Genomic DNA, 22,301 nt, shown 5'->3' on the forward strand with positions numbered 1-22,301 from the left:
CTATGTACAAGAATATAACTAATATAATAATGCCACTATGTACAAGAATATAACTACTATAATACTGCCCCCTATGTACAAGAATATAAATACTATAATACTGCTCCTATGTACAAGAATATAACTAATATAATAATGCCACTATGTACAGGAATATAACTACTATAATACTGACCCCCATAGTACAAGAATATAACTACTATAATACTGCCCTCTATGTACAAGAATATAACTACTATAATACTGCTCCCTATGTACAAAAATATAACTGCTATAATACTGCTCTCTATGTACAAGAATATAACTACTATAATACTGCCCCTATGTACAAGAATATAACAACTATAATACTGCACCTATGTACAAGAATATAACTACTATAATACCGCCCCTATGTACAAGAATATAACAACTATAATACTGCACCTATGTATAAGAATATAACTACTATAATACTGCTCCTATGTACAAGAATATAACTACTATAATACTGCTCCTATGTACAAGAATATAACTACTATAATACTGCTCCCTATGTACAAGAATATAACTACTATAATACTGCCCCTATGTACAAGAATATAACTACTATAATACTGCTCCTATGTACAAGAATATAACTACTATAATGCCCCTATGTACAAGAATATAACTACTATAATACTGCCCCTATGTACAAGAATATAACTACTATAATACTGCCCCTATGTACAAGAATATAACTACTATAATACTGCCCCTTATATACAAGAATATAACTACTATAATACTGCTCCTTATGTACGAGAATAAACCTATGCTAAGACTTCTCACATTCTTTTTTCTACAGGAGTGTCATATATGGACTCTAGTTACCTGGAAGTGAAATACTGGGACCCCATACAACTGACCTGTCAGATTAATGAATCAATTAGTAATGTAAACTGGTTTGTGACCATCAATAACATCACCAATATGATATATAGTGGTGGGAAGAACGTGAACATCACAATGCAGGACCAGTTAGATAAGACCATCTCTGTCCTCATCATTAATAAGGCGGATGTAATGTGGGAAGGTCAGTGGCTGCTCTGCATTTTCACTCCTGATCCAAATAACAGTCTAGTTTATTAGTTCCTGTGAATACTAAAGGATTGTTGAGGACTTTGAGACATTTTAGATCTGCTAAATATTCATATTAATTATGTAAAAAGCATCTGGTTAGCCATATAGACCTGAACATACAAATATAGTTCAGCAAGATTCTTAGGACTAGCTGAGTTACATAGGCCGAAAAAAGGCATAGGTCCATCATCAACCTTTCTCTACCAGTTATAGACTGTCTATCACTAGATTATTTATAACCTGCAATGACATTTGAGAAATGCTTACATACCATTTCCAACTGCTGATATAGTGTTTGGCATTACTACCTCTTATGGTCGGCATTCCACAGTCTGACTGCTCTAACTGTAAAGAACCCTTTCCTATTTAGCCATCGGAATCGCTTTTCCTCCATATGTAATGAATGTCCCCTGATCCTGTGTATGGTACTTGGAAGGAATAAGTCATGTGCCAGTCCTTTGTATTGACCACACATGTACTTATACTTATAAATTATATATCCTCTACAGTCTTTTTTGTAAGCTAAACAAGCCCAACTTTTCTACCCTCTCATCATAAGAGAGGCCTTCCATTGCTTGTATTAAAACATTTGCCACCTTTGAACTGATTCGAACTTCTCAATATCCTTTTTGAAAATGTAGATACCAGAACTGGATCCCATAGTCTAGGTGTGGCCTTACAAGGAATTTATAGAGCGGAAATAATACCTTTAGTTCCTAGGATTTTCTCTCTTTTTTTATACACCCTAAAATCATGGTTGCTTTTGCAGCTGCTGCTTGACATTGAGCACTGCTGCTTTTGACCAACTCCTTCTCCTTGGTCAAAAGATGCTCAGATGTCCTTCAACAGATGGATTTCACGAAATATGTGATGGTGGCTAAATAAAGCCCCACAACCTATATTGCAAAACCTTTTTTTCATATACCTAAAATGTCGAAAAAGGAATAAACTGGCTATCTTGTGCTACCTATAGGTGTTGGCTACCATGAAAGTCAATATTTGACTCTATAAAGGAAAGCAGATAAGAGGATCATGCTGCCTGAATCATGAGAAGCATGACTCAGACACTAGTTGTATTATTGCTCAGAAATGATGCTGTGTTTCAGATTAAGCTTTTTGAGAAGCCAACTGGAGGACTAAGGCGGACTTTACACATTGCGACATCGCTAGCATCAGCTAGCGATGTCCAGCGCGATAGTACCCACCCCCGTCACACATGCGATATGTGGTGATTGCTGCCGTAGCGAACATTATCGCTACCGCAGCTTCACATGCACATACCTGCTCGGCTACGTCACTGTGAACTATCCCCCCTTCAAGAGGGAGGTGCGTTCGGCGACACAGTGACGTCACCGTGACGTCACTAATCGGCCGGCCAATAGAAGTGGAGGGGCGGAGATGAGCGGGACATAACATCGCGCCCACCTTCTCCCTTCCGCATTGCCGTCGGGACGTAGGTAAGGAGATGTTTGTCGCTCCTGCAGGTTTACACACAGTGATGTGTGGAGCTGCAGGAACGACAAACAACATCGTACCTGCGGTCAACCCGACATTATGGAAATGAACGACACTACACAGATCACCGATTTTCGACGCTTTTGTCGCTACCGGTACCGGATGTGCGTCACTAACGACAAGACCCCGACGATATTTCGGAAGCGATGTCGCAGCGTGTTAAGCCCCCCTAAGTGTCTTTTATGATTAGTCCAAAAGGATGATCCCTGGTAGCTTCATCTTGCCATGATGCCCTAGACTTGAATGCCCTAGATTGACACATCTATCTCTATACATATGGATTGGAAGAGCTCAGTCAGTCTGGCGCAGCATGGTAGTGAGAAGCTGTCAAGGACCAGCCTCTTAGACAAGTCATTAAATATGCCAAAGTATGTGTTCTCTTGAGCACAGAACAACATACTCGGTTACAATAATGGAGCCAATGTCTGATTCATGCTTCCCAGGGTCTCAGGCAGCATGAATGTCCAAAAATGTCCTTGCAACGAGCCTTGTAAAATGACTATGGATATTTGGCTAAACCATAGTCTTCTCCAATAGGAAATAAACCCATCCAGAGAAAGCTGTTTTGGGATTCTTGTCCCTTGTCTGTGCATAGCCTAGTACTGGTTAGCTGGGTGAGAGGCCTTTAATGAAGGTCCAAGAGACCATTTGACCTTAAAATTAGCATTACTCAGAACTACCATGATCGCACTGAAAAGGGACAAGATCCTCAAAACATCTGTCTATTGGATGTTGTATTTTACTTTTGGAGAAGTCTCTAGATTAGTAAATATCTATATTCATGTTGGCACATGAAGTCTTCGGCATTGACTTATAAAATAACTTCAGGTTGTGGTACAGAGACAGCTTTCTTCCTCTTAGAGTAAAGCCAATTTCCATGCTCTTCACAATTACCATGTTGTATAAGTCTCCCTTTACCAGCTTTAACCTCTGGCTAGTCCAGACTAGTCCGGCCCGACACCGAGTCACCTAAGGCCCTGGGGTGGGCGAGTCATCTGCATGAAAAAACCATGATCCCGACCAGGTATTATATATTCATGCTATATTTTTCCTATATGAATCTTCAAGGAGTTAATTTTGACATTGTCCAGTAAGGTTGGCTCCTTAAACTAGTATGCCTAATGGAAGATCTTCCACCAGTCCCTTAGGTGTCCCATATGTATGGGCACAATGTAGTCTCTGTGGGTACTTTAGACTTGAACTTCGGAATTCTGTCCTTGAATGCCTTTGTTTTGTGTTCTTTAAAATACTAACATATGTCATAAGATTCTGTCTTTGTTTCAGGGATATATACTTGCCAGTTCTTTAATGACTCCCTCTTACATGAAGCAAAAGCATTGGTCAATATTATCCTACTTCCTACTGAGATCATCATCAACCCAATCCAGAAGACTTTGACCCAACTGGTCACTTCGCAGTTCGTGCTGGAATGTTGTGTGGCATTCGATGGTGAAGAATACAACGTATCCTGGACTTATGATAATATAACATTGAGCGTACAGCCTGGTGAGTATACAATATTACCAGTTTTGAGTTTGCAGTCATTTACTAAAGTTGTCCATTAATTTGAGGTAAGTGAGGCTCAGCCTTTGGCTGTAGGGAGGACAGGCTTCTGTCAGTGATCTACCAGATGACTATTGTCATCTACCGTATGGTGAAGTGAGAGCTGTGGCTCCCGCTCACTCCCTGTTGATTACTTACTGTATATGTCGAAGACAGGGAGAATAGCCGGCGGTAATCGGGAGGGGGGCACATGAGACGTCGCAACCTCATGTGAGCCTCGGAAACACAAACACTATCACCACTAGAACTACGCCGGCATGGGAGGTGAGTATAAGCTTTATTATTTTAATAGGGGTCAAATATCAGGAATGTCCTAGAAGTAGACAACCCCTTTAATGGATCTACAATTCAGTGGAGAACCTCAATAATGGAAATATGTTGTAATGTAAAGGCAATGTTTAGAAATCCCATAATTCTGATATACACCCAGAAAACAATTGGGTGTAAAACAAAAAATGTTTTCTTAATTTTGGGTCTAAACTTCAAAAATATTTGCAGCAAATCTGTATTACTAATGGGCGTCAGTCAGATATGTATAAAAATATCTTTTATCTTGACAGGTAGAAGGACAGACTTGAAATGTTATTCGTTGGTTCCTCCTAGTCCAACTAATGACACTAATTACACCTGTACATTTACAAATAAAGCTGGACAGCATAAAGAGTCTACGATCCCTGTGACTGTAATGAAAGGTATGTACCTTGGATCACGGGACTACAGTGAGAGGTGGTCCTCACCAGAAAGGTCCTCACCAGACAGGTTCTCACCAGACAGGCCCTCACCAGAGAGGTCCTCACCAGAGAGGCCCTCACCAGACAGGCCCTCACCAGACAGGCCCTCACCAGACAGGCCCTCACCAAACAGGCCCTCACCAGACAGGTCCTCACCAGACAGGACAACTGGGGAGAGAAACCATCATGGTAAATGCATCAGAGATAACAAAACAAGCTTGAAGGTAAAAGAGCAAAGTCTGAATAACAAAAAAGGAATCTACGGTATATGTGGTAAATAGGACATTTTAAGGGCCAAAAACAGAAATTGGGGACTTTAACGTGTACCAACAAAAATGTCTCCATATGAAAACATTGCATATGGAATCAATGAATATGGAAACCTAGAATAAAGCCAATAATGACCATCTTAAGACTGGGACCCAGCTGATGATTCCCTGCACATATCGGCTGATCTGATGTCCATGTCCAGCTGTTGTAAATGTTAGTTATGTTTTGGCTGCTGGGAGGCTCCCTCTGGTGGCCAGGAATGGTTTGGACTTGGACCAGGTGTGTTGTGCAGTGGGTGTTTCCTTTGCTAACTCTCTGCTTATTTAAGTCCTGGTCTGATTGCAGGCTGTTGCCGGATGTCAGTTGTTCTTTGTATCTCCAGCCTGCTTAATCCTGCTCTACACCACATCTTCCCCAGATAAGTGCTTGCTCTTTATTTATTGTCTGGTTCTTTTGCTTATCTGGGTTTGTCATTAGTTGTGGTTGGTTTCAGTTTATTTCCTTCCAGGGATTTTCCCCCTCAGTGGATTGTTGAGGAACTCCCTGCAGTTCTGTGTGGAGTATTGCTCCTTTGGGTCCATGTGTTTGTGGCTTGTTGACTTTGTTATCATTCTTGTTTTCTGTTCATTGATATGACAAGGGCACCTGGTATAGGACGGAGTTCAGATCGTGCGATCTGAGGGCCTTTTTGTACTATCAGGAAGTTGGTATTTTGCAGGGTTTTTCTCTGGCCACCATCAGTCCCTTTCCTGTCCTTTCCTATTTTAGTCAGCGGGGCCTCACCTTTTGCTAATCCTGTCATCTACCTGTGTATTGTGTTTTTCCTATATCACCGCAGTCTTTGAATGTGGGGGGCTTGCTATTCTTGTCTATTTTCCGAAGCAGAGAGTTATTCATCTTTCCTACCTTTAGGATAGTTAGTTCTCCGGCTGGGTTCGCGGTGCACAGGATGTTAGTTCACCCCTTGGCTACTTCTAGTTGTGATGGTTAGTAAGGGGATGGTGGCCAGATTAGTTGCCAATGCTCTTGTCACCTTTTGCCAATGATTTGTGGTGGTCTTCCATGGTTCCGGATCATAACATCCAGCTAACAGATCCACTGGGCCTGTTAACTAGTTAGATCGCACTGTCAAACTCTGTCAGCTCGATCTAACACAGTCTAGCGAGGATTGCACCATTTCCATCGGCGGCTCCGTGAAGCAATCATAGGGCGCCAATGGGTTGCCATGATAGTATGGGGTCATGTGATGACCCCTGTCACTGTCATGACTCACTTCCTGTAAATGCCGAAAGCATCGCTCTGAAAAACAGAAGCGATCGGATATTGCAGGCATAAAGTCCCCTAAGGGACTAATAAAATCAATAAAAAATGTAAGAAAAAGTTTTGAAAATTATGAAAAAATAAACCTGAAGGTTCAAACCACTTTTGCCCCATTGAAAATAGAACAATAAAGAAAACAACTACACATATTTCACAAGGTCACAAATATCCGACCTAGCAAAATATGAAATAACTTAATCTGATCGGCAAAGGGCGTAGCGAGAAAAAAAAATCAAAACGCCAGAATTACTTTTTTTGGTTGCTCTTACATTGCACTAAAATGCAATAATGAGCGATCAAAACATCGCATCTACCCAAAAATGGAAGAATTAATAACTAGGGATGATCGAATACCTCAAATATTCGGCTTTGCGAATATTTTCCAAATAGGTCTCCGATATGCGAATATTCGATGTGTAATGTAAGTTTATGGGAAGCCTTACTAGATAGACTTACATTGCGCATCGAATATTCGCGAATAGTCGAATAGCGGTGACCTATTTGGCAAATATTCGCAAAGCCGAATATTTGAGGTATTTCATCATCCCTATTAATAACATGAGGCCAAGATGCAAAAAATAAGAACCCTAGGCGTCTTGGAAAATGGCAACAAAAGCGCAATTCTTATTTTAAAAAAACTTCTGATTTTTTTTCACCACTTGGATAAAAGTAAAACTATACATGTTTGGTATCTACAAACTCGTACCAACCTGCGGAATCATACTGCCAGTTCAGTTTTACCTTATAGTGAATATGGTAAATATAAAAAACTAAAAAACAATTGCACTTTTTCACCTCACTTGTAATTTTTTTCCCATTTTCCAGTACAATATGGGGCATAATGAATGGTGTCATTGAAAAGTACAACTAAAACCAAGCCATCATATGGCTATATTGATGGGGGGAAAATAAAAAAAAGATATGGCTCTTGGAAGAAGGGGAAGAAAAAATGAAAAAACGGAATATGGCCCGGGGTTGAAAGGGTGAAAGTTGAAATAAAAAAATAATTCAAGGGTCTGAAAAAGGACCATTTACAATTCTGGTGATTCGATGTCATTAGGATTATTATTTCATTATAAGATTATGACCAGGTATAGCATGATTGAAAAGTTTATATCACTACTGAGGACCAATCATAGTATTCTTAAAGGGGTTATCCGGCTTCTTTGACTTTTTTTTTTATTTCCCTATTGGGCTACATTGGGGCAGGTAAGTAGATAGAGACCACTTACCTGCCCTGCTGTCAGCCCCTCTCCCCCGGCTCAGAGCGGTCATGTGACTGTCGCGGGCGGGGAGGAGGGTGCCGGCACCTCGCTCACCCCTCTGCTCGGGTTCGGCTGCTGCTGCTCAGTGGTGGCTCGAGCGGTGGGCTGGATCCCAGGGGTTCTCGAGCGGCGCTCCTCGCCCGTGAGTGAAAGGGGATGGGGTTTTGGGATATAGTCTATTGTCCGTGACGCCACCCACAGTTGTGGTGATTTGTAGCACCACCGCTGCTCAATATGGGGATCTCGGAAGTGGTGATGTGGAGCAGCCAGTTGTTGTGTTGCCCCTCCGTGGGTAGGGGTTGGTGATCCCGGGGCCCAGTGATGGTGTGGGAGATGCAGGGCCTGGTGGGCGCAGGGACGCGGGGGCAGTGCTGTGCCTTCCGGCACTGTGGTACTCACTCAGCCTGAGACGGTGACACAATTCTCGGTAAAACACACGGCTGGAAAGACGGTTCCCACGGACGGCTGCACTTGCTCTCCCAGTAGGCAACGGTGATGTCCCTTTGACCTGCACCTAATGTTTCTGTGTTGGTAGCGATGGGTTCCCACCGGTAACCCGCTCCCCGGCTTGGATATGGGCCGGAGGAGCCCTACTTTGCCCGCAGACGCTGGCCCCGAGGAACTGGTGCCCTGGCGGTGGCGGTGTTCCTCCTTAATGGTTGGACTTTTGCTTTCAGTCGGGACTTGGTTGTTTGGAGACAGACGTCCCCTTCACTGACGGATTCGGCAAATTATGGCGACTCCTAGCCTTGCCGGGGTCCGAGAGGCCCCTGCCCTGGTGCTGACTGTCCTTCGTATACTGCTCCAGACCGCCGGGCCACTACCCGTCCGCAGTCCTTCCAGCAACCTCCGAGCAGTCCCCCTCCAGACAATCACCGCTGTTGCTGACCTTGCTGACACTGTCCTGCACTTAGCCGGACCAACTTCAGGCCTTTCTACTCTCACTTTTACTCTTTTCTTCTTTGCTCCACTACTACTTCACTTTCACTTAGCTCCTCTACCACTTCCTTCTCCTTCACTCCCCTCACTTGACTGCCTGGTTCCTCCCGCCTCCAGGGCTGTGAACTCCTCGGTGGGCGGAGCCAACCGCCTGGCCCACCCCCTGGTGTGAACATCATCCCCTGGAGGAAGGCAACAAGGATTTTAGTAGCCTTGGTGTTCCTAACTGGGATGTAGGGTGTGGTGGTGTGATGACCTGTGACCCCTGGCTTGCCCAGGGCGTCACATGACCTCTCCTGCCGCGATTTTGCGGCTTCCGGTCATTTCATGTCAACATGGGCAGGGCCATGTTGACATGCAAATGTGGAACAGCATGTCGCCTCCCTGCTGGGCTGTACAGTGCGAGGAGTCCCCGCCCCCTTCCCTGCACCCTCCCACACATTCCCCCGCACCTCTTTTACTCTCCAGTAACCTCCCCCTGCACTGCTGTGGGGTCCGTGACCTGGGGGAGGGGCTTGGCGGCAGCTGCCGTGGTGTCAGCTCCAGCACCAGGCCCCTGCTCAGGATCACACATTCAAATGTACCGGCATCGCAGATCACAGATGCCGGTACATTTGAAAGTGCTGATGAGAAGCAGCGCAGCGCTGCTTCTTATCACTGTCCCTCCCGCTGTCTGTGCTCTCTTCAGCACAGTGGTGACGTCACTACTGTGCTGATATGTCCAGAGCACAGACAGCGCGAGAACGTGCAAGAGCGGCGGGGACCGAGGAAGGGTAAGTATGTATTCCCTACATGTGTTCCCTATGGGGGGGGTGCACAGAGTCATATGTGTGCGTGTGCAGAGCCATATGTGTGCGTGTGCAGAGCCATATGTGTGCGTGTGCAGAGCCATATGTGTGCGTGTGCAGAGCCATATGTGTGCGTGTGCAGAGCCATATGTGTGCGTGTGCAGTACAGAGCCATATGTGTGCGGTGCAGAGCCATATGTGTGCGTGTGCGGTGCAGAGCCATATGTGTGCTGTGCAGAGCCATATGTGTGCGTAGCCATATGAGTGCGGTACAGAGCCATATGTGTGCGGTGCAGAGCCATATGTGTGCGTGTGTGGAGCAGAGCCATATGTGTGTGTGTGCGGTGCAAAGCCATGCGTGTGCGGTGCAGAGCCATATGTGTGCGTGTGCAGAGCCATATGTGTGTGTGTGCAGAGCCATGCGTGTGCGGTGCAGAGCCATATGTGTGCGTGTGCGGTGCAGAGCCATATGTGTGCGTGTGCGGTGCAGAGCCATATGTGTGCGTGTGCGGTGCAGAGCCATATGTGTACGTGTGCGGTACAGAGCCATATGCGTGCGGTGCAGAGCCATATGTGTGCGTGTGCAGAGCCATATGTGTGCGTGTGCAGAGCCATATGTGTGCGTGTGCGGTACAGAGCCATATGTGTGCGGTACAGAGCCATGCGTGTGCGGTGCAGAGCCATATGTGTGCAGAGCCATATGTGTGCGTGTGCGGTGCAGAGCCATATGTGTGTGGTGCAGAGCCATATGTGTGCATGTGCGGTGCAGAGCCATATGTGTGCGTGTGCGGTACAGAGCCATATGTGTGCATGTGCGGTGCAGAGCCATATGTGTGCGTGTGCGGTACAGAGCCATATGTGTGCGTGTGCGGTACAGAGCTATATGTGTGCGGTACAGAGCCATATGTGTGCGGTGCAGAGCCATATGTGTGCGTGTGCAGAGCCATATGTGTGCATGTGCGGTGCAGAGCCCGATGTGGGGCTGTTATTTGCAATGCTGTAGTGATACCAGGTCAGGTGCTGGGGAAGAATACTGACAGGGAATGTGTGTGCAGGGGGCGGGCAGAGGGTGAGGCTGGACACTGGGGTGGGGCTGGACACTGGGGTGGGTGGTGACAGCTCTGACTGAGGTTTTGCACAGGAAGTGGTCATGTTTGCTGGATCTGAATGTAAACAAGAGCTGCAGAGAATAAAGGGATAATTCAAGAGGAACAAAAGTTAGAAAACAAAAAATAACAATGTAGGTGTGATTTATATGACAATACAGCACAGATAAACTCAAAAATGTTTGTTCAGCTAATGTCGGACAACCCCTTTAACTACTTCTCATTTTCCTTTGAACTTTTTAATATGCTTTTTGCATTATGCAATTTTATTTTACTTTAATGTATTCCTTATTTATATATTGGGGCATATTTATGAAGGTCACAGAGTTTTGACGCCTGATCCCTGGAGTCCAATGGCCCCCAACTATGGCATATTATAGGAGATAATAATATAATAATAATATAGGAGATTCATGTAAATTTGCTGTATAATCTTAAAATTTAAAACTAATTTTTGTTTTTAGCACAAGACAAATTTTGCAGTATTGACATGAATTACGGGGTGACCTGGAATATTACAAAAGCTGGCATGTCAGCTACCGCAACCTGTCCTTCTGGGAAATCTGGATATCTGACCCGGGATTGCACGGCAGATGGAGTCTGGCTGTTAGTACAGGACAATTGTATAAACCAGATCTTGCAGATGGCTCTAAATAATGCTCAGGTACCAACATCATCCTTACCTTACGTACCATAACATTTGTAAGAACTGTGCTACTAATTTTTGTAAAAATTTTGCATATATTTGGTTTGGAAAATTAATTTTCAGATACACTATGAGGGATTTCTGAGAAAATAGATGAGGTCATAGAGAAGGTCAGCTATGGGAAGCTATAAAGTATAAAGCTGGACATACCCTTGAGACAGTAGTCGGCCAGACATCTCTCCTGACTCCTCCATACACATCAGTGCTCAACACTGGTGTCTTCAATGTCAAGAGAGGAGACTCTAGCAGACCAGAAGCTTATCTTTTCTGAAAATAAAAAGACCGATGTCATGATATCGGTTTGGCTCAGTGCCCTCTGAGCCGTGGCAGGTTTCTATCTACTAGATACAGGTCATTGGAGGGGTTAAATTCATTATGCCTCGTTCTGGAGGGCAGGCCGCTATATCCTGGCGTTGCACCTCCGGAACATCACCAGTAACAGTTTCTGCTCGGCAGCATGCGTGTCTGGCTCTCGTGAGTGTACCTTTATCCATTCTATTTACCTGCTACCCTGTGCTGACCTGAGTCTTCTTTGTATCATTTGTTCCGTCCCTGTTCCCTTACTTCCCGATCCTGCCCATAGTCTTCCCCATCCTGTCTGTCTCTTAGTCCGGTTCTGACCTCTGACTCTTCCTCCCTGTATGTTACTCTGATCTCCTGGCTCTGACCTGTATTTTGGCTCTTGACCTCGGCTCCGGTTCTCCCTCATGTTGTTTTTGTGACCTCTCGGCTTCTGAACCCTTGGCTTCCACCTGACCATGATTTACTCTTTCCTTTGCTATTGACGAGACCTCCTGTTGACTACTCATTCGCCCTCTAGCGGGCTTGTCTGCTAACTGCACACTGAAGCTGCACCTCCAGCTAGCTCCAATGCTCCCATAGCACAGCATGAAAACTGGGCATTAAAATTCTATCTTTGCGAGCTTTCTCAGCCTTGATATCATCTGTTGGTAGGCCTCCATACACATAAGATGGTCTGCTGGTTCTACTAAAATTAGCAGGTTTGGCTGATTTTCTTCCTACTACTCCATACACATCAATGTTCAACACTTGTGTCTTCAACGACGAGAGAGAAGACTTTAACAGACCAGAAGTTTATCTTTTCTGAAAACAAAAGGTCCAGGCATTAAAATTCCATCTCCCCGAACCTTCTCAGCCCTGATATCATCTGTTGGTATACCTCCATACACATAAGATGGTCTGTCGGGTCTGCTAAAAACATCAGGTTAGGCTGATTTTCTTCTTGAATCCTCGAAGTTTGTCTTTTCTGAAAACAACAAGACAGGGCATTAAAATTCCATCTCCCCAGTCTTCTCAGCCCTGATATAATCTGTTGGTAGACCTCCATACACATGAGATGGTCTGCTAAAATCATCAGGTGTGGCTGATTTTCTTCCTGACTCCTCCATACTCATGAGGGCTCAACACTTGTGTCTTCAACGATGAGAGAGGAGACTCTACCAGACGAGAAATTTATCTCTTCTGAAAACAAAAGGACAGGGCATTAAAAAACCATCTTCCCGAGCCTTCTCAGCCCTGATTTAATCTGTTGGTAGACCTCCATACACATAAGATGGTCTGTTGAGTCTACTAAAATCAGCAGTTTCAGCTGATTTTCTTCCTGACTCCTCCATACACATAAGGGCTCACGGCAATAGAGGAGACTCTATCAGACCAGAAGTTTACCTCTTGTGAAAACAAAAGGACTGGGCATTAAAATTCCATCTTCCCGAGCCTTCGCTGCCCTGATATCATCTGTTGGTAGAACTCCATACACAAAAAATGGTCTGCTAATACCGGCAGGTTCGGCTGATTTTTTTTTCCTGACTCCTCCATACACACAAAGGCTTACGGCAATAGAGGAGATTCTTTCAGACCAGAGGTTTACCTCTTCTGAAAACAAAAGGAACAGACATTAAAATTTCATCTTCCTGAGCCTTCTCAGCCCTGATATCATCTGTTGATAGGCCTCCATACACATAAGATGGTCTGCTGGTTCTGCTAAAATCATCAGCTTTGGCTGATTTTCTTCTATGTATGGTGGTCTCAACCATTATTTAGAGGACTCAACTTTTCCATATATTACATGAACATCAGATTGATTTCAATAGGTACTGTATGTATTTCAATAGGCAAATTGTATGCACCCAGTAGATTTCTATGGGATTTATACTTTTATTAGAATGTATGGCTTTATATACTTACTGCTTTTTTTTCCAGACATTGGATGATGGGCTGGGAAGCGCCAATGTAAAAGTACCAGAAATAATCCAACAGATGACCAACAGTAGCGGGGCAGTCATTAACAATACAGCGGAGGTGTCTGCGGTGGTCAACATACTGGGCACCATCTCTAGAATAGCATCAGTTCTCAACAATACATTTGATTCTGATGTGGTTACTGTAAGTTCAGATACTATTTTTCTTTCTTTTTATTTTGTTCATTGAAAACCCAAACTCACCTTCTCTCACATAAGTGCTGGAAAAAAGGCTTGACATCTCTATGAGGGATACTTCTGTCTTCATAAATTATACCCACTTAATTACTATATCTATAAATAATGACGAGACAACTTCCATTGGACGAATGGCCACAGCTTTATTTAACAAGTATATATATATGTATATCTTTCCCGCGGCTCAACATGCCGCCCCTTTAATTAAAACCATAACTGATATATATATATACATTCCAAACACCACAAACCAAACACCGATAGGTCCGTCCCAGAAGCAACCAATTCTTCCTATCCCCTGGCCGTATCCTAAAACCAGCCCAAGGGACCACCTCGGCCGTGACCAAAACCAACCCGAGGTGTGAGAGGTATTAACGTTCCATCGTTAAATACCCCTCCCCCGAATCTGCAGGACCTACGCCCACAAGTTCCCAATTTCGTACGAAGCCACTACCCCTGAGTGACTTCGTACCACCAACCGAGTATCGGTACTCCCAGCCTCTGACAACGGACCTATCCCCCCGCCACCGACCGGCCACGTGACCCCTTACATGGCCCGGGCCCTCCACACCCCCACTGCGTGCTCCAAACCTTCCCGCAAACCGAGTATCCACAGATCCAAACCAATATCAGTGAAATGAACTCCGTCCTGCCGCAAATATTGATCCGACGACTCCTCTAAGTCCCTGTGCCGCACGACAAAGCCTCCATTCCACGCCACAAACTGGCCACTCGCCCTGTTCAACTTGCTACGCGCCCTATAAATCCGCGAGACTGACCTGGCAAAACGCCAACTCATCCGAGCCACGATATCTGACCAGACGATAACGATACCCGGAAACTCTCACCACACTAGCCAAAGGTCCAACTTAATTTTCCACTTCAAATGTCTGGCTGCCCGCACTCCCAAATCATTTCCTCCCGCATGTAAATTAAAACCTTGGGATCCTGGTCAACCCTAGCATAATATGCCACCTCCACGCATACTCTCCCCTACATCAAACCACGAATCCCAATCCATTTTACTCGCTCCTCCTCTCTCGCCATTCCGAGTTGTCGACCGTCCGTATGCACGTCCGCCCGCAATGCCCCCCAGTACACGTAGGAATGCCCGAGTACACAGACAAGACACACACCTATAAGCTTATAAACACCATTAAGAACAGAAAAAACCCACATGCCGCACAGCCATTAAACATCCCCTATTAACCTCCAAACTGAATCGATCACCCTCACTCGATTCCTTGGCACTGCTCCCACCCGTGCCAAACAAGACTTCAATATTGCTACAAATTGAAATTTAAACAACGATGACCCGTCCTCATGCCTCAGGAAGGAGCCAGGGTAACCCCCGCACATCCTTAAAACCTGCCACCTGTGCAACCGGACACCAGTGGTGTCCTGGAATGCCATACAACACCGTCAAATGTCCACGACCCATCTGATCCGTTTTGGAACGGTGCAAAGTACATTCAACTCGACCGTCCCCCAGCCCCACATCCCCTATTAAAAGGCCTCCTGCCACCTGCTTTGCAGGACTAATCAATTCACTAATGCGAAAAGCACCAAAAAACGACAAAACAAGCGCCACCGCAAACAATGCCTGCTCATACTGTGAACTGTGATGAACACACCTCGCCCAAACAACGCACCATAAGTGCCAACAAGTGAATAGAAATTGGTCTTCTTGTGTCCCGAGCCCTCGGCCCTTTCCTAAAACCTTCCATGGCTTGCCGCACCAGAAAATCTTTTGTAGCATCTGTAACCACATGCAATTTAGACAAAACGCTAGTGCCGCCAACCTGTGTCCCATCACCGACACTGATCAGCCCGCCAAAAATTCTCAGCTAACAAACGTCAAAACCCCCAACACCCGTCCATTGTAACCAGGCCCCATTAAACCCTCTCGTTCCAATTCTTCCCATTTCTTCCACACCGACTGATATCGGCACCAAGTGACCTCGGTCACCGATCTCCTAATCTGTTCGAAAGGGACACCGATGCCAGATCACACAGCCAGCCTGGACATTGTTCTCCATCCTCGTCGACCCGCGGCACCAGTCTCCTGAATCTGCGACACTGAAATGAAAACAGTGCGTCAGCCACCCCAATTTTGTACCCCCTGCACATGCCTTGCCACCACACAAATGTTGAAATCCAAGCAACGCAGCACCAAATGCCTTAAATACCCCACTACTGGGGGTGATTTTGCTGACAAAGTGTTAATAGCATGCACCACCGGCATATTATCGCAGTGCAAGCAAACCTTTTTTCCAACAAATTCTAAACCCCACAACTCGATTGCCACTACAATCATAAAGGGTTCGAGCAACGCCAGATTTTTTACCAACCCTTTCTCCTTCCATAGCCGTGGCCACTCCCCAACACCCCAGTTAGTCTGAAAATCGCTCTAAAACCCACCGCTCCTGCCGCATCCGTAAACAGTCCCAGCTGACTATAGGACATTGTTATACTCATCCACAACATCTTTCCATTGTACTTGTCAAACAAGGAGTCCCAAACCAGCAAGTCCCCTTTCATCACCTTTTCCACTCTAACAAAGTGATTTGGCGATACGACACCTGAGGTCGCACTTGCCCATCTTCTATTGAATATCCGCCCCATCGGCATAATGCGACATGCGAAATTCAATTTACTGAACACCGGCTGCAAAACCCTCAACCTTACCTTTCTTGCCTGATACAACGCTCTAACAAACGCTTTAAATCCACCAACTTCTCTTCTGGCAGCCGGCACTCCATGGCAACCGTATCGATTTCGATGCCCAAGAAACGTAAAAACCGTCGCTGGTCCTTCCGTTTTTTCTTTGCCAACGACATACCAAAACTCAGCGCAATCCGCTCCAAAGTAAACAATAACAAGGAACAAACCGAGGAACCCGCCGACCCAACACACAAAAAATCATCCAGATAGTAAATTACTGAATGAACCCCTGCCACGTCCTGCACTCCCCATTCCAGAAAGGAACTAAATGCTTCAAAATAAGCACATGAAATAGAACAACCCATGGACAGGTAGAGATCACATAATATTCTCCATTCCACATGCACCACAACAAATGATGGCTATCTGGATTGACCGGAAGCAAGCGAAAAGCAGCTTCCACATCTGATTTCACCATCAACACCCCCTGTCCTGCCGCTCGCACTAATTCAAACACCCTAGCAAATGAAATGCAAGAAACTGCGGACAGATCCGGTGAGATCCCATCATTAACCGACAGCCCGGCCGGGTAAGATTACTGATGTAAGAGCCTGAATTTCATCGGCTCTTTCTTGGGCACAACCCCCCAATGGCGAAATCCTGAGGTTAGGGAATGGAGGGTCCTTACTCGGACCTGCCATCCGACCTAGCTCCACCTCCTTAGTTAGCTTGTCCCTCCCAACTTCCAGGTGTTCCGTTGCAGACCTCAAATTACCTGGGCGAAAAACTGGTGCCCGAGAAACAAACGGGAACCTGCAACCGTCAACCAAAACCGTGCCGCAATAACCCTGCCGCCTGCCCATCCGTATACCTATTTAGATAGGGAAGCATCCCTCTACTTTCACTGGCATCCTCATTCTTTCCAGCCCCTTCCCCTGACTTCCCCTTTTCTTTTTAAAACACCTGATCAACGGGTGGGCACCTCAGCAACCGGAACTCTCGTGCTTGAACCGACACGAGGCCCCAAACTTGCAGTGCCCCTCATTACACTGTCAATATGCCCCCTTTCTTTTGCCAGCCGTTGCCCATACCCGGGATCCCGGCACCCCCACGAAAGGGCTGAGCCGGAGCCGTCATCAAACGCATCCACAAGGATATATCCTTGTGGTCCCATCTAAGGCCAGGACGCAGAGCATTCCGTTGCTGGAACTGCTCATCATATCTTAACCACTCCAAACCTTCGTACACTCGATATGCCTCCCCACTGGAATCCATATAGCCTAAAAGGGGCAGAGCAATGCTCCGGCTCCCTCTCCCTGATGATACTAGCTAGTATGGCAAACGTTTTCAGCCAATTAGTAAAGGTTCTGGGGATGAACCTATATCTCCTCTTCTCCTCATCCTCTTTTTCCTTCTTTGAATTGCTTAGTTTAACTTTAATCGAGATTAAACTTCTCCCTCACCTCCTTCTTCAAATGGACCCCCAGCGGACTCTCAAAGCACACATACACTTCGCTCCGCACCCTGTCATCTAAACAAACTACCTCATCCTATTTCTTCTTGTCTGCATCCTTCTCTTTCGCCGTCTCAACCCCAGCCGCAACCCCGGCCACTTGTGCTTCCACCGCAACCGCAACTCCAGCTCCCTGCACCCCTTCCTCCTGTACCACTGCAACCGATTGCCCAGCCCCAGTGGGGCCCACTCATGCACCCGCCGGAAACACGGACCCGCTTGCTCCCGATCACTTTGCCACCAACCCCTGAAACATGTACTTACAGCCGCAACCGACCCCCCACCCCCAGAACCCACAACATTATGCACAATCGATGATCTCTCACCGGGCTGCCTCTGGTCCGATCCTGGAGCAGCCGTGACAAGATATTCCTGCTGTCGCTCCTCTCCTCCAGATGCGTCTATTCGACGTTCCTCATCGGCGGAATCCGTGGTGCTGCTGGCGTCCTCAGGGGGGACCCTCGGAGGGACAAACCGCTCCCGGTGGCCATCAACCCCCGCGGTCATCGCCCCTGCTCCGCCAACTGTCTCCTGCTGGTCGTCCGCCTTTTTAACGGACGCGGCGTCCTGCTGCCATCAGCCCTCGCCGGATCACTGCCCATCTGTGAAGCCACCGCTCCATCGGCCGTCCTCAGAGGTCTCCCTCCCTGCCGGCTGCAGGAAGGCCGTATGCAGTCCGCCGTCTGCCGGGTCCGCCCTCCAGCCAGATCCCCGCTGGAGGGGACCGTCACCATTGATTGCAGTCTGTGGCCCTGCCGACTGCAGGAGCCACCATCCCCTCCTCCCTGGCTGCTGTCCTCTGGCTTCTCGCTCTCTCCAGCCCACTGCCGATTCCGCCGCGGGCGGCTCCCCTGCTGCCACCTCAAGCTGGGCTCTGCCCCCCGGCCCGCACGTCACCGGGGGTTGCCGCACGGCTGGTCCGGGTCCTTGCAGGCCGCGAACCGGAAGTAGGCCTCAGTGTAGCTCCGCCCACTTCCGGCTCGCGGGGTCACAGACGCGGATTCCTCCCGGTGACCGGAGGGGGCTCCGAAACTGTATTCTAATTCCCCCAGCCGGGGAGTAGCGCTCCAGTGGCCGCGAGCCTGAGCGCGCAGCTCAGGCCGAGGTGCAGGATCAGGCACCACCGGACCGGGAGCGCACACTGCAGCCAGCTGCTCACGTAGTGCCTCGACTCCCAGCACTCCAGAGGCTCCCCGGACCATCTCCATCAGGGCCTCCAAGTCAGAAATCCTGCAGCTCTCCCGATGATGATGATGACCACCAGCACTTCCAGCAGCATGTGGCCACGCTGATCTTCCTGCAGCAAGAGGAGGTAACCACTGCCTCACCCCACCTATATACCCCCTGATCAGCCAGCCTTTTACTCTATCCCCCCAATCACAACTGCCCCCTTTCCACCAATCCCATAACCCCATAGAATGCACACTTCTGCATTCCAAACATTAACCCCTTCAGACCCTAGCCCCCTCCAGATTGTCATGGGCTTATTCGCCCTTATAGGGCTCACTTGCCCTCTAATCTAATCTATTCCCAAACATTTGAGTTTTAAGAACCTGCAAGATGCGAGAACCTTTGCACCCAGGTTTGGATCCCTCAAAACGTGAGTCAAGTTGTAAGGGCTGAAGAACATGATGGCATCTAAGAACCCCTATTCAAACCACTAAGGACAAATATTTCACTTGTTTTGAATTTTGCCCTACCAATCAATCATTCATTCCTTTCTGGTTTAACAGTAAAATGTCCCAAAGGCTGCAATAAAAACCTCAAACAGCATTATTTACCTACTGAATCCTCCTCTCCCACTCCAGCGATGGCTGTCGATTCATCCCCAAGAGTCTTTGGTGACAGGGCTACAGAAGTCACAGCACATGACCTCTGCAGACAATCACTGAGCTAAACAGTCTTGCATTTTCAACATTGGCAGGAATGTTGAGTCCAGTGATAGAGTGCAGCGGTCATATGCTGTAGATGTGTCATAGCCATTTCAAGAAAGATAGGCAATAGGGCTGTCTAGTCTTGGTGTACAAGTCTGCAATCACTCTATGTAGTGTTCACACAGTCAGGATTCTCCTGTGCTGGGAGAAGGAGGGCATGTGGCCACAAGTATGCAATTTACATACATGTGGTTATATGCTGACTAGACATATGCGTCCTCTCTTAATACAAGTGGTACTGAATGTGCCAGATACATAGATGGAATGTGGCTTGAAATATGCATATTGAATACTTGTGGATTCATGACCGCTTGCCCCAGAGTTAGGGACTGGAGAATCCTGACAGCACGTCCACTGCGCGATGTGAGGATTTACAAGTCTGCAGATGTGTCACATAGAGTGACTGCAGACGTGTACCCCAAGGATGGAGAACAACTTTAATGTGGTCCTTTTCTTTGACATATAATATACAATGATATTTATCCAAAAGACCACTGCTTTGAGAAGACTACTTGATTACCTTTAACAAAATTTCAACTCCACTAAATATCATGCATGCCATCAGGAAGACAACCCCACTAGGAGGACGACATTACAATGTAATTATATGTAGTTATCCCAAAGAGGTATGTGTATAAGAATAAGAAAATGTGAATTCTACACATACAGTAGCTGGTTATTAAAGCTTCATTCACCCCATTGACCGATCTTCTTTTATTTCTAGGGTTTCCTTAGTATGGCCAACAACATCACAAACCCCAGCTACACATCTCTGTGGAGAGACCCAAACAGTCCCCCGGCTTCTAAAGTACTTCAGTCGGTAGAGCAGTTTAGCCAACTTCTTCGTGCAGACAATGGCTCCTTTGAAATTGATTTAGAAAATATCCAGTTAAAAGGCGATGCATATGAAACTGGCCAAGTTCCGCAAGACTATACGAAGACATTTGGAAAAGTTGGTGTGACCATGTTAATTGATGACCAAGCTATATCCTCACTTCTGCAAAAAGGCAATGTCAAGATCACCAGTGTAGTCTTCAACACCATTGGAAGCCTCCTACCAAGTACCACTGAGAAGTTTAACGACTCACAATTGAATAGCCTTGTGCAATCTACATCTATACGGCTATCGGATTCTACCTCAGCTTCTTGTGATATCTTAATGACTTTCAAGACAAATACGTCAGATAGTAGATATTCTCAACACTGCGTTTTCTGGAACTTCTCACTACCAGGTTCTGGTGGGGCTTGGTCAGATGTTGGTTGCACTGTTGTGAGGGTGGAAGACAATGTTACCTACTGTAGTTGCAGGCACTTGACCTCGTTCGCGATACTTATGTCAATAAAGGCAGAACCCTTGGCTCTAATCGAGGAGATAACCTATGTTGGACTGGGAGTCTCAATACTTTCGCTTTGTATTTGTGTCTTCGTTGAGTGGTATGTATGGAAAGCCGTAGTGAGGACAAATATTTCATATTTTCGACACATCTCCTTGGTCAACATCGCAATGTCTCTACTATGTGCAGACATCTGCTTCTTGTCTTCAGCATTTCCTTCTGTCATCACCAAGAAGCTTATCTGCCTCTCGATAACCTTTTTAAACCATTTCTTCTACCTAGCCCTATTCTTCTGGACCTTTGCCCAGAGTGTTATGCTCTTGCACCAATTGCTTTTTGTCTTCCACCATCTAAGAAAGAAGGTTTATGTGACCCTGTCATTTCTCATTGGATATTTTATCCCAGCCATCATAGCTGCTGGCACATTTTTGTATTTCTACCCTAGAGGTAGATATAGCCATGATCAATTGTGTTGGTTGAATCCAGGGAGTGGTGCCATCTACGCATTCGCCATACCAGCTGGATCTATTATCGTCTTCAACTTTCTTACTCTTTTGGTTGTCATCTCCAAGTTATCTCGTCCATCTGTTTCCGATAAGAACCATCCAGAAGACAGGGATACAGCAAAGAGCATCTTGAAAGCCATCCTGGTTTTAACCCCTGTATTTGGATTGACTTGGTCTTTTGGCTTTGCTCTATTGACTGATCTTGATAACTTGACCAAACAGATATTCTCATATGGATTTGCTACAATGAATGCTTTCCAGGTAATAAAACTAAGGTCCATTTTAAAAGGGGATAGATACTGCTAAAACTATACTACACATAGTATAAATGATTTAGGATCTATGCTTACAAAGTCCATGTGAAATGTCCGTGTACTGCCCGATCACGATTTTAATATCAAAAGGCACACATTCCAAAGAGTTTCATGAAAATCACAGGTCCAAGTGTGATGTCCATGAGAATCAGAACATGTCCTATTCTGACCCAATTTTGAGGATCACAGTAGGACATATTCAATGGGTCTGGGTGCTGTCCTAAGACAATGGACGGGACACCGACACTTCACACAGATATGTAAATATAGTCT

General features: G+C 46.1%; 1 protein-coding gene across 1 annotated transcript in view; it reads left to right on the top strand.

Annotated features, from left to right (window-relative positions):
- Positions 1 to 22,301, top strand: part of LOC142297384 (adhesion G-protein coupled receptor F3-like) — a 54,028-nt gene that overhangs the window by 14,896 nt on the left and 16,831 nt on the right. The window contains exons 6-11 of the mRNA XM_075341610.1: positions 830 to 1,057; positions 3,904 to 4,125; positions 4,743 to 4,874; positions 11,066 to 11,265; positions 13,528 to 13,710; positions 20,599 to 21,975. Of these exons, the coding sequence (XP_075197725.1) occupies positions 830 to 1,057; positions 3,904 to 4,125; positions 4,743 to 4,874; positions 11,066 to 11,265; positions 13,528 to 13,710; positions 20,599 to 21,975 (2,342 nt within the window). The remainder of the gene's footprint in view (positions 1 to 829; positions 1,058 to 3,903; positions 4,126 to 4,742; positions 4,875 to 11,065; positions 11,266 to 13,527; positions 13,711 to 20,598; positions 21,976 to 22,301) is intronic.

This window comes from Anomaloglossus baeobatrachus, chromosome 3 (genome assembly GCF_048569485.1).
Source record: "Anomaloglossus baeobatrachus isolate aAnoBae1 chromosome 3, aAnoBae1.hap1, whole genome shotgun sequence".
Classification (NCBI taxonomy): Eukaryota; Metazoa; Chordata; class Amphibia; order Anura; family Aromobatidae; genus Anomaloglossus; species Anomaloglossus baeobatrachus.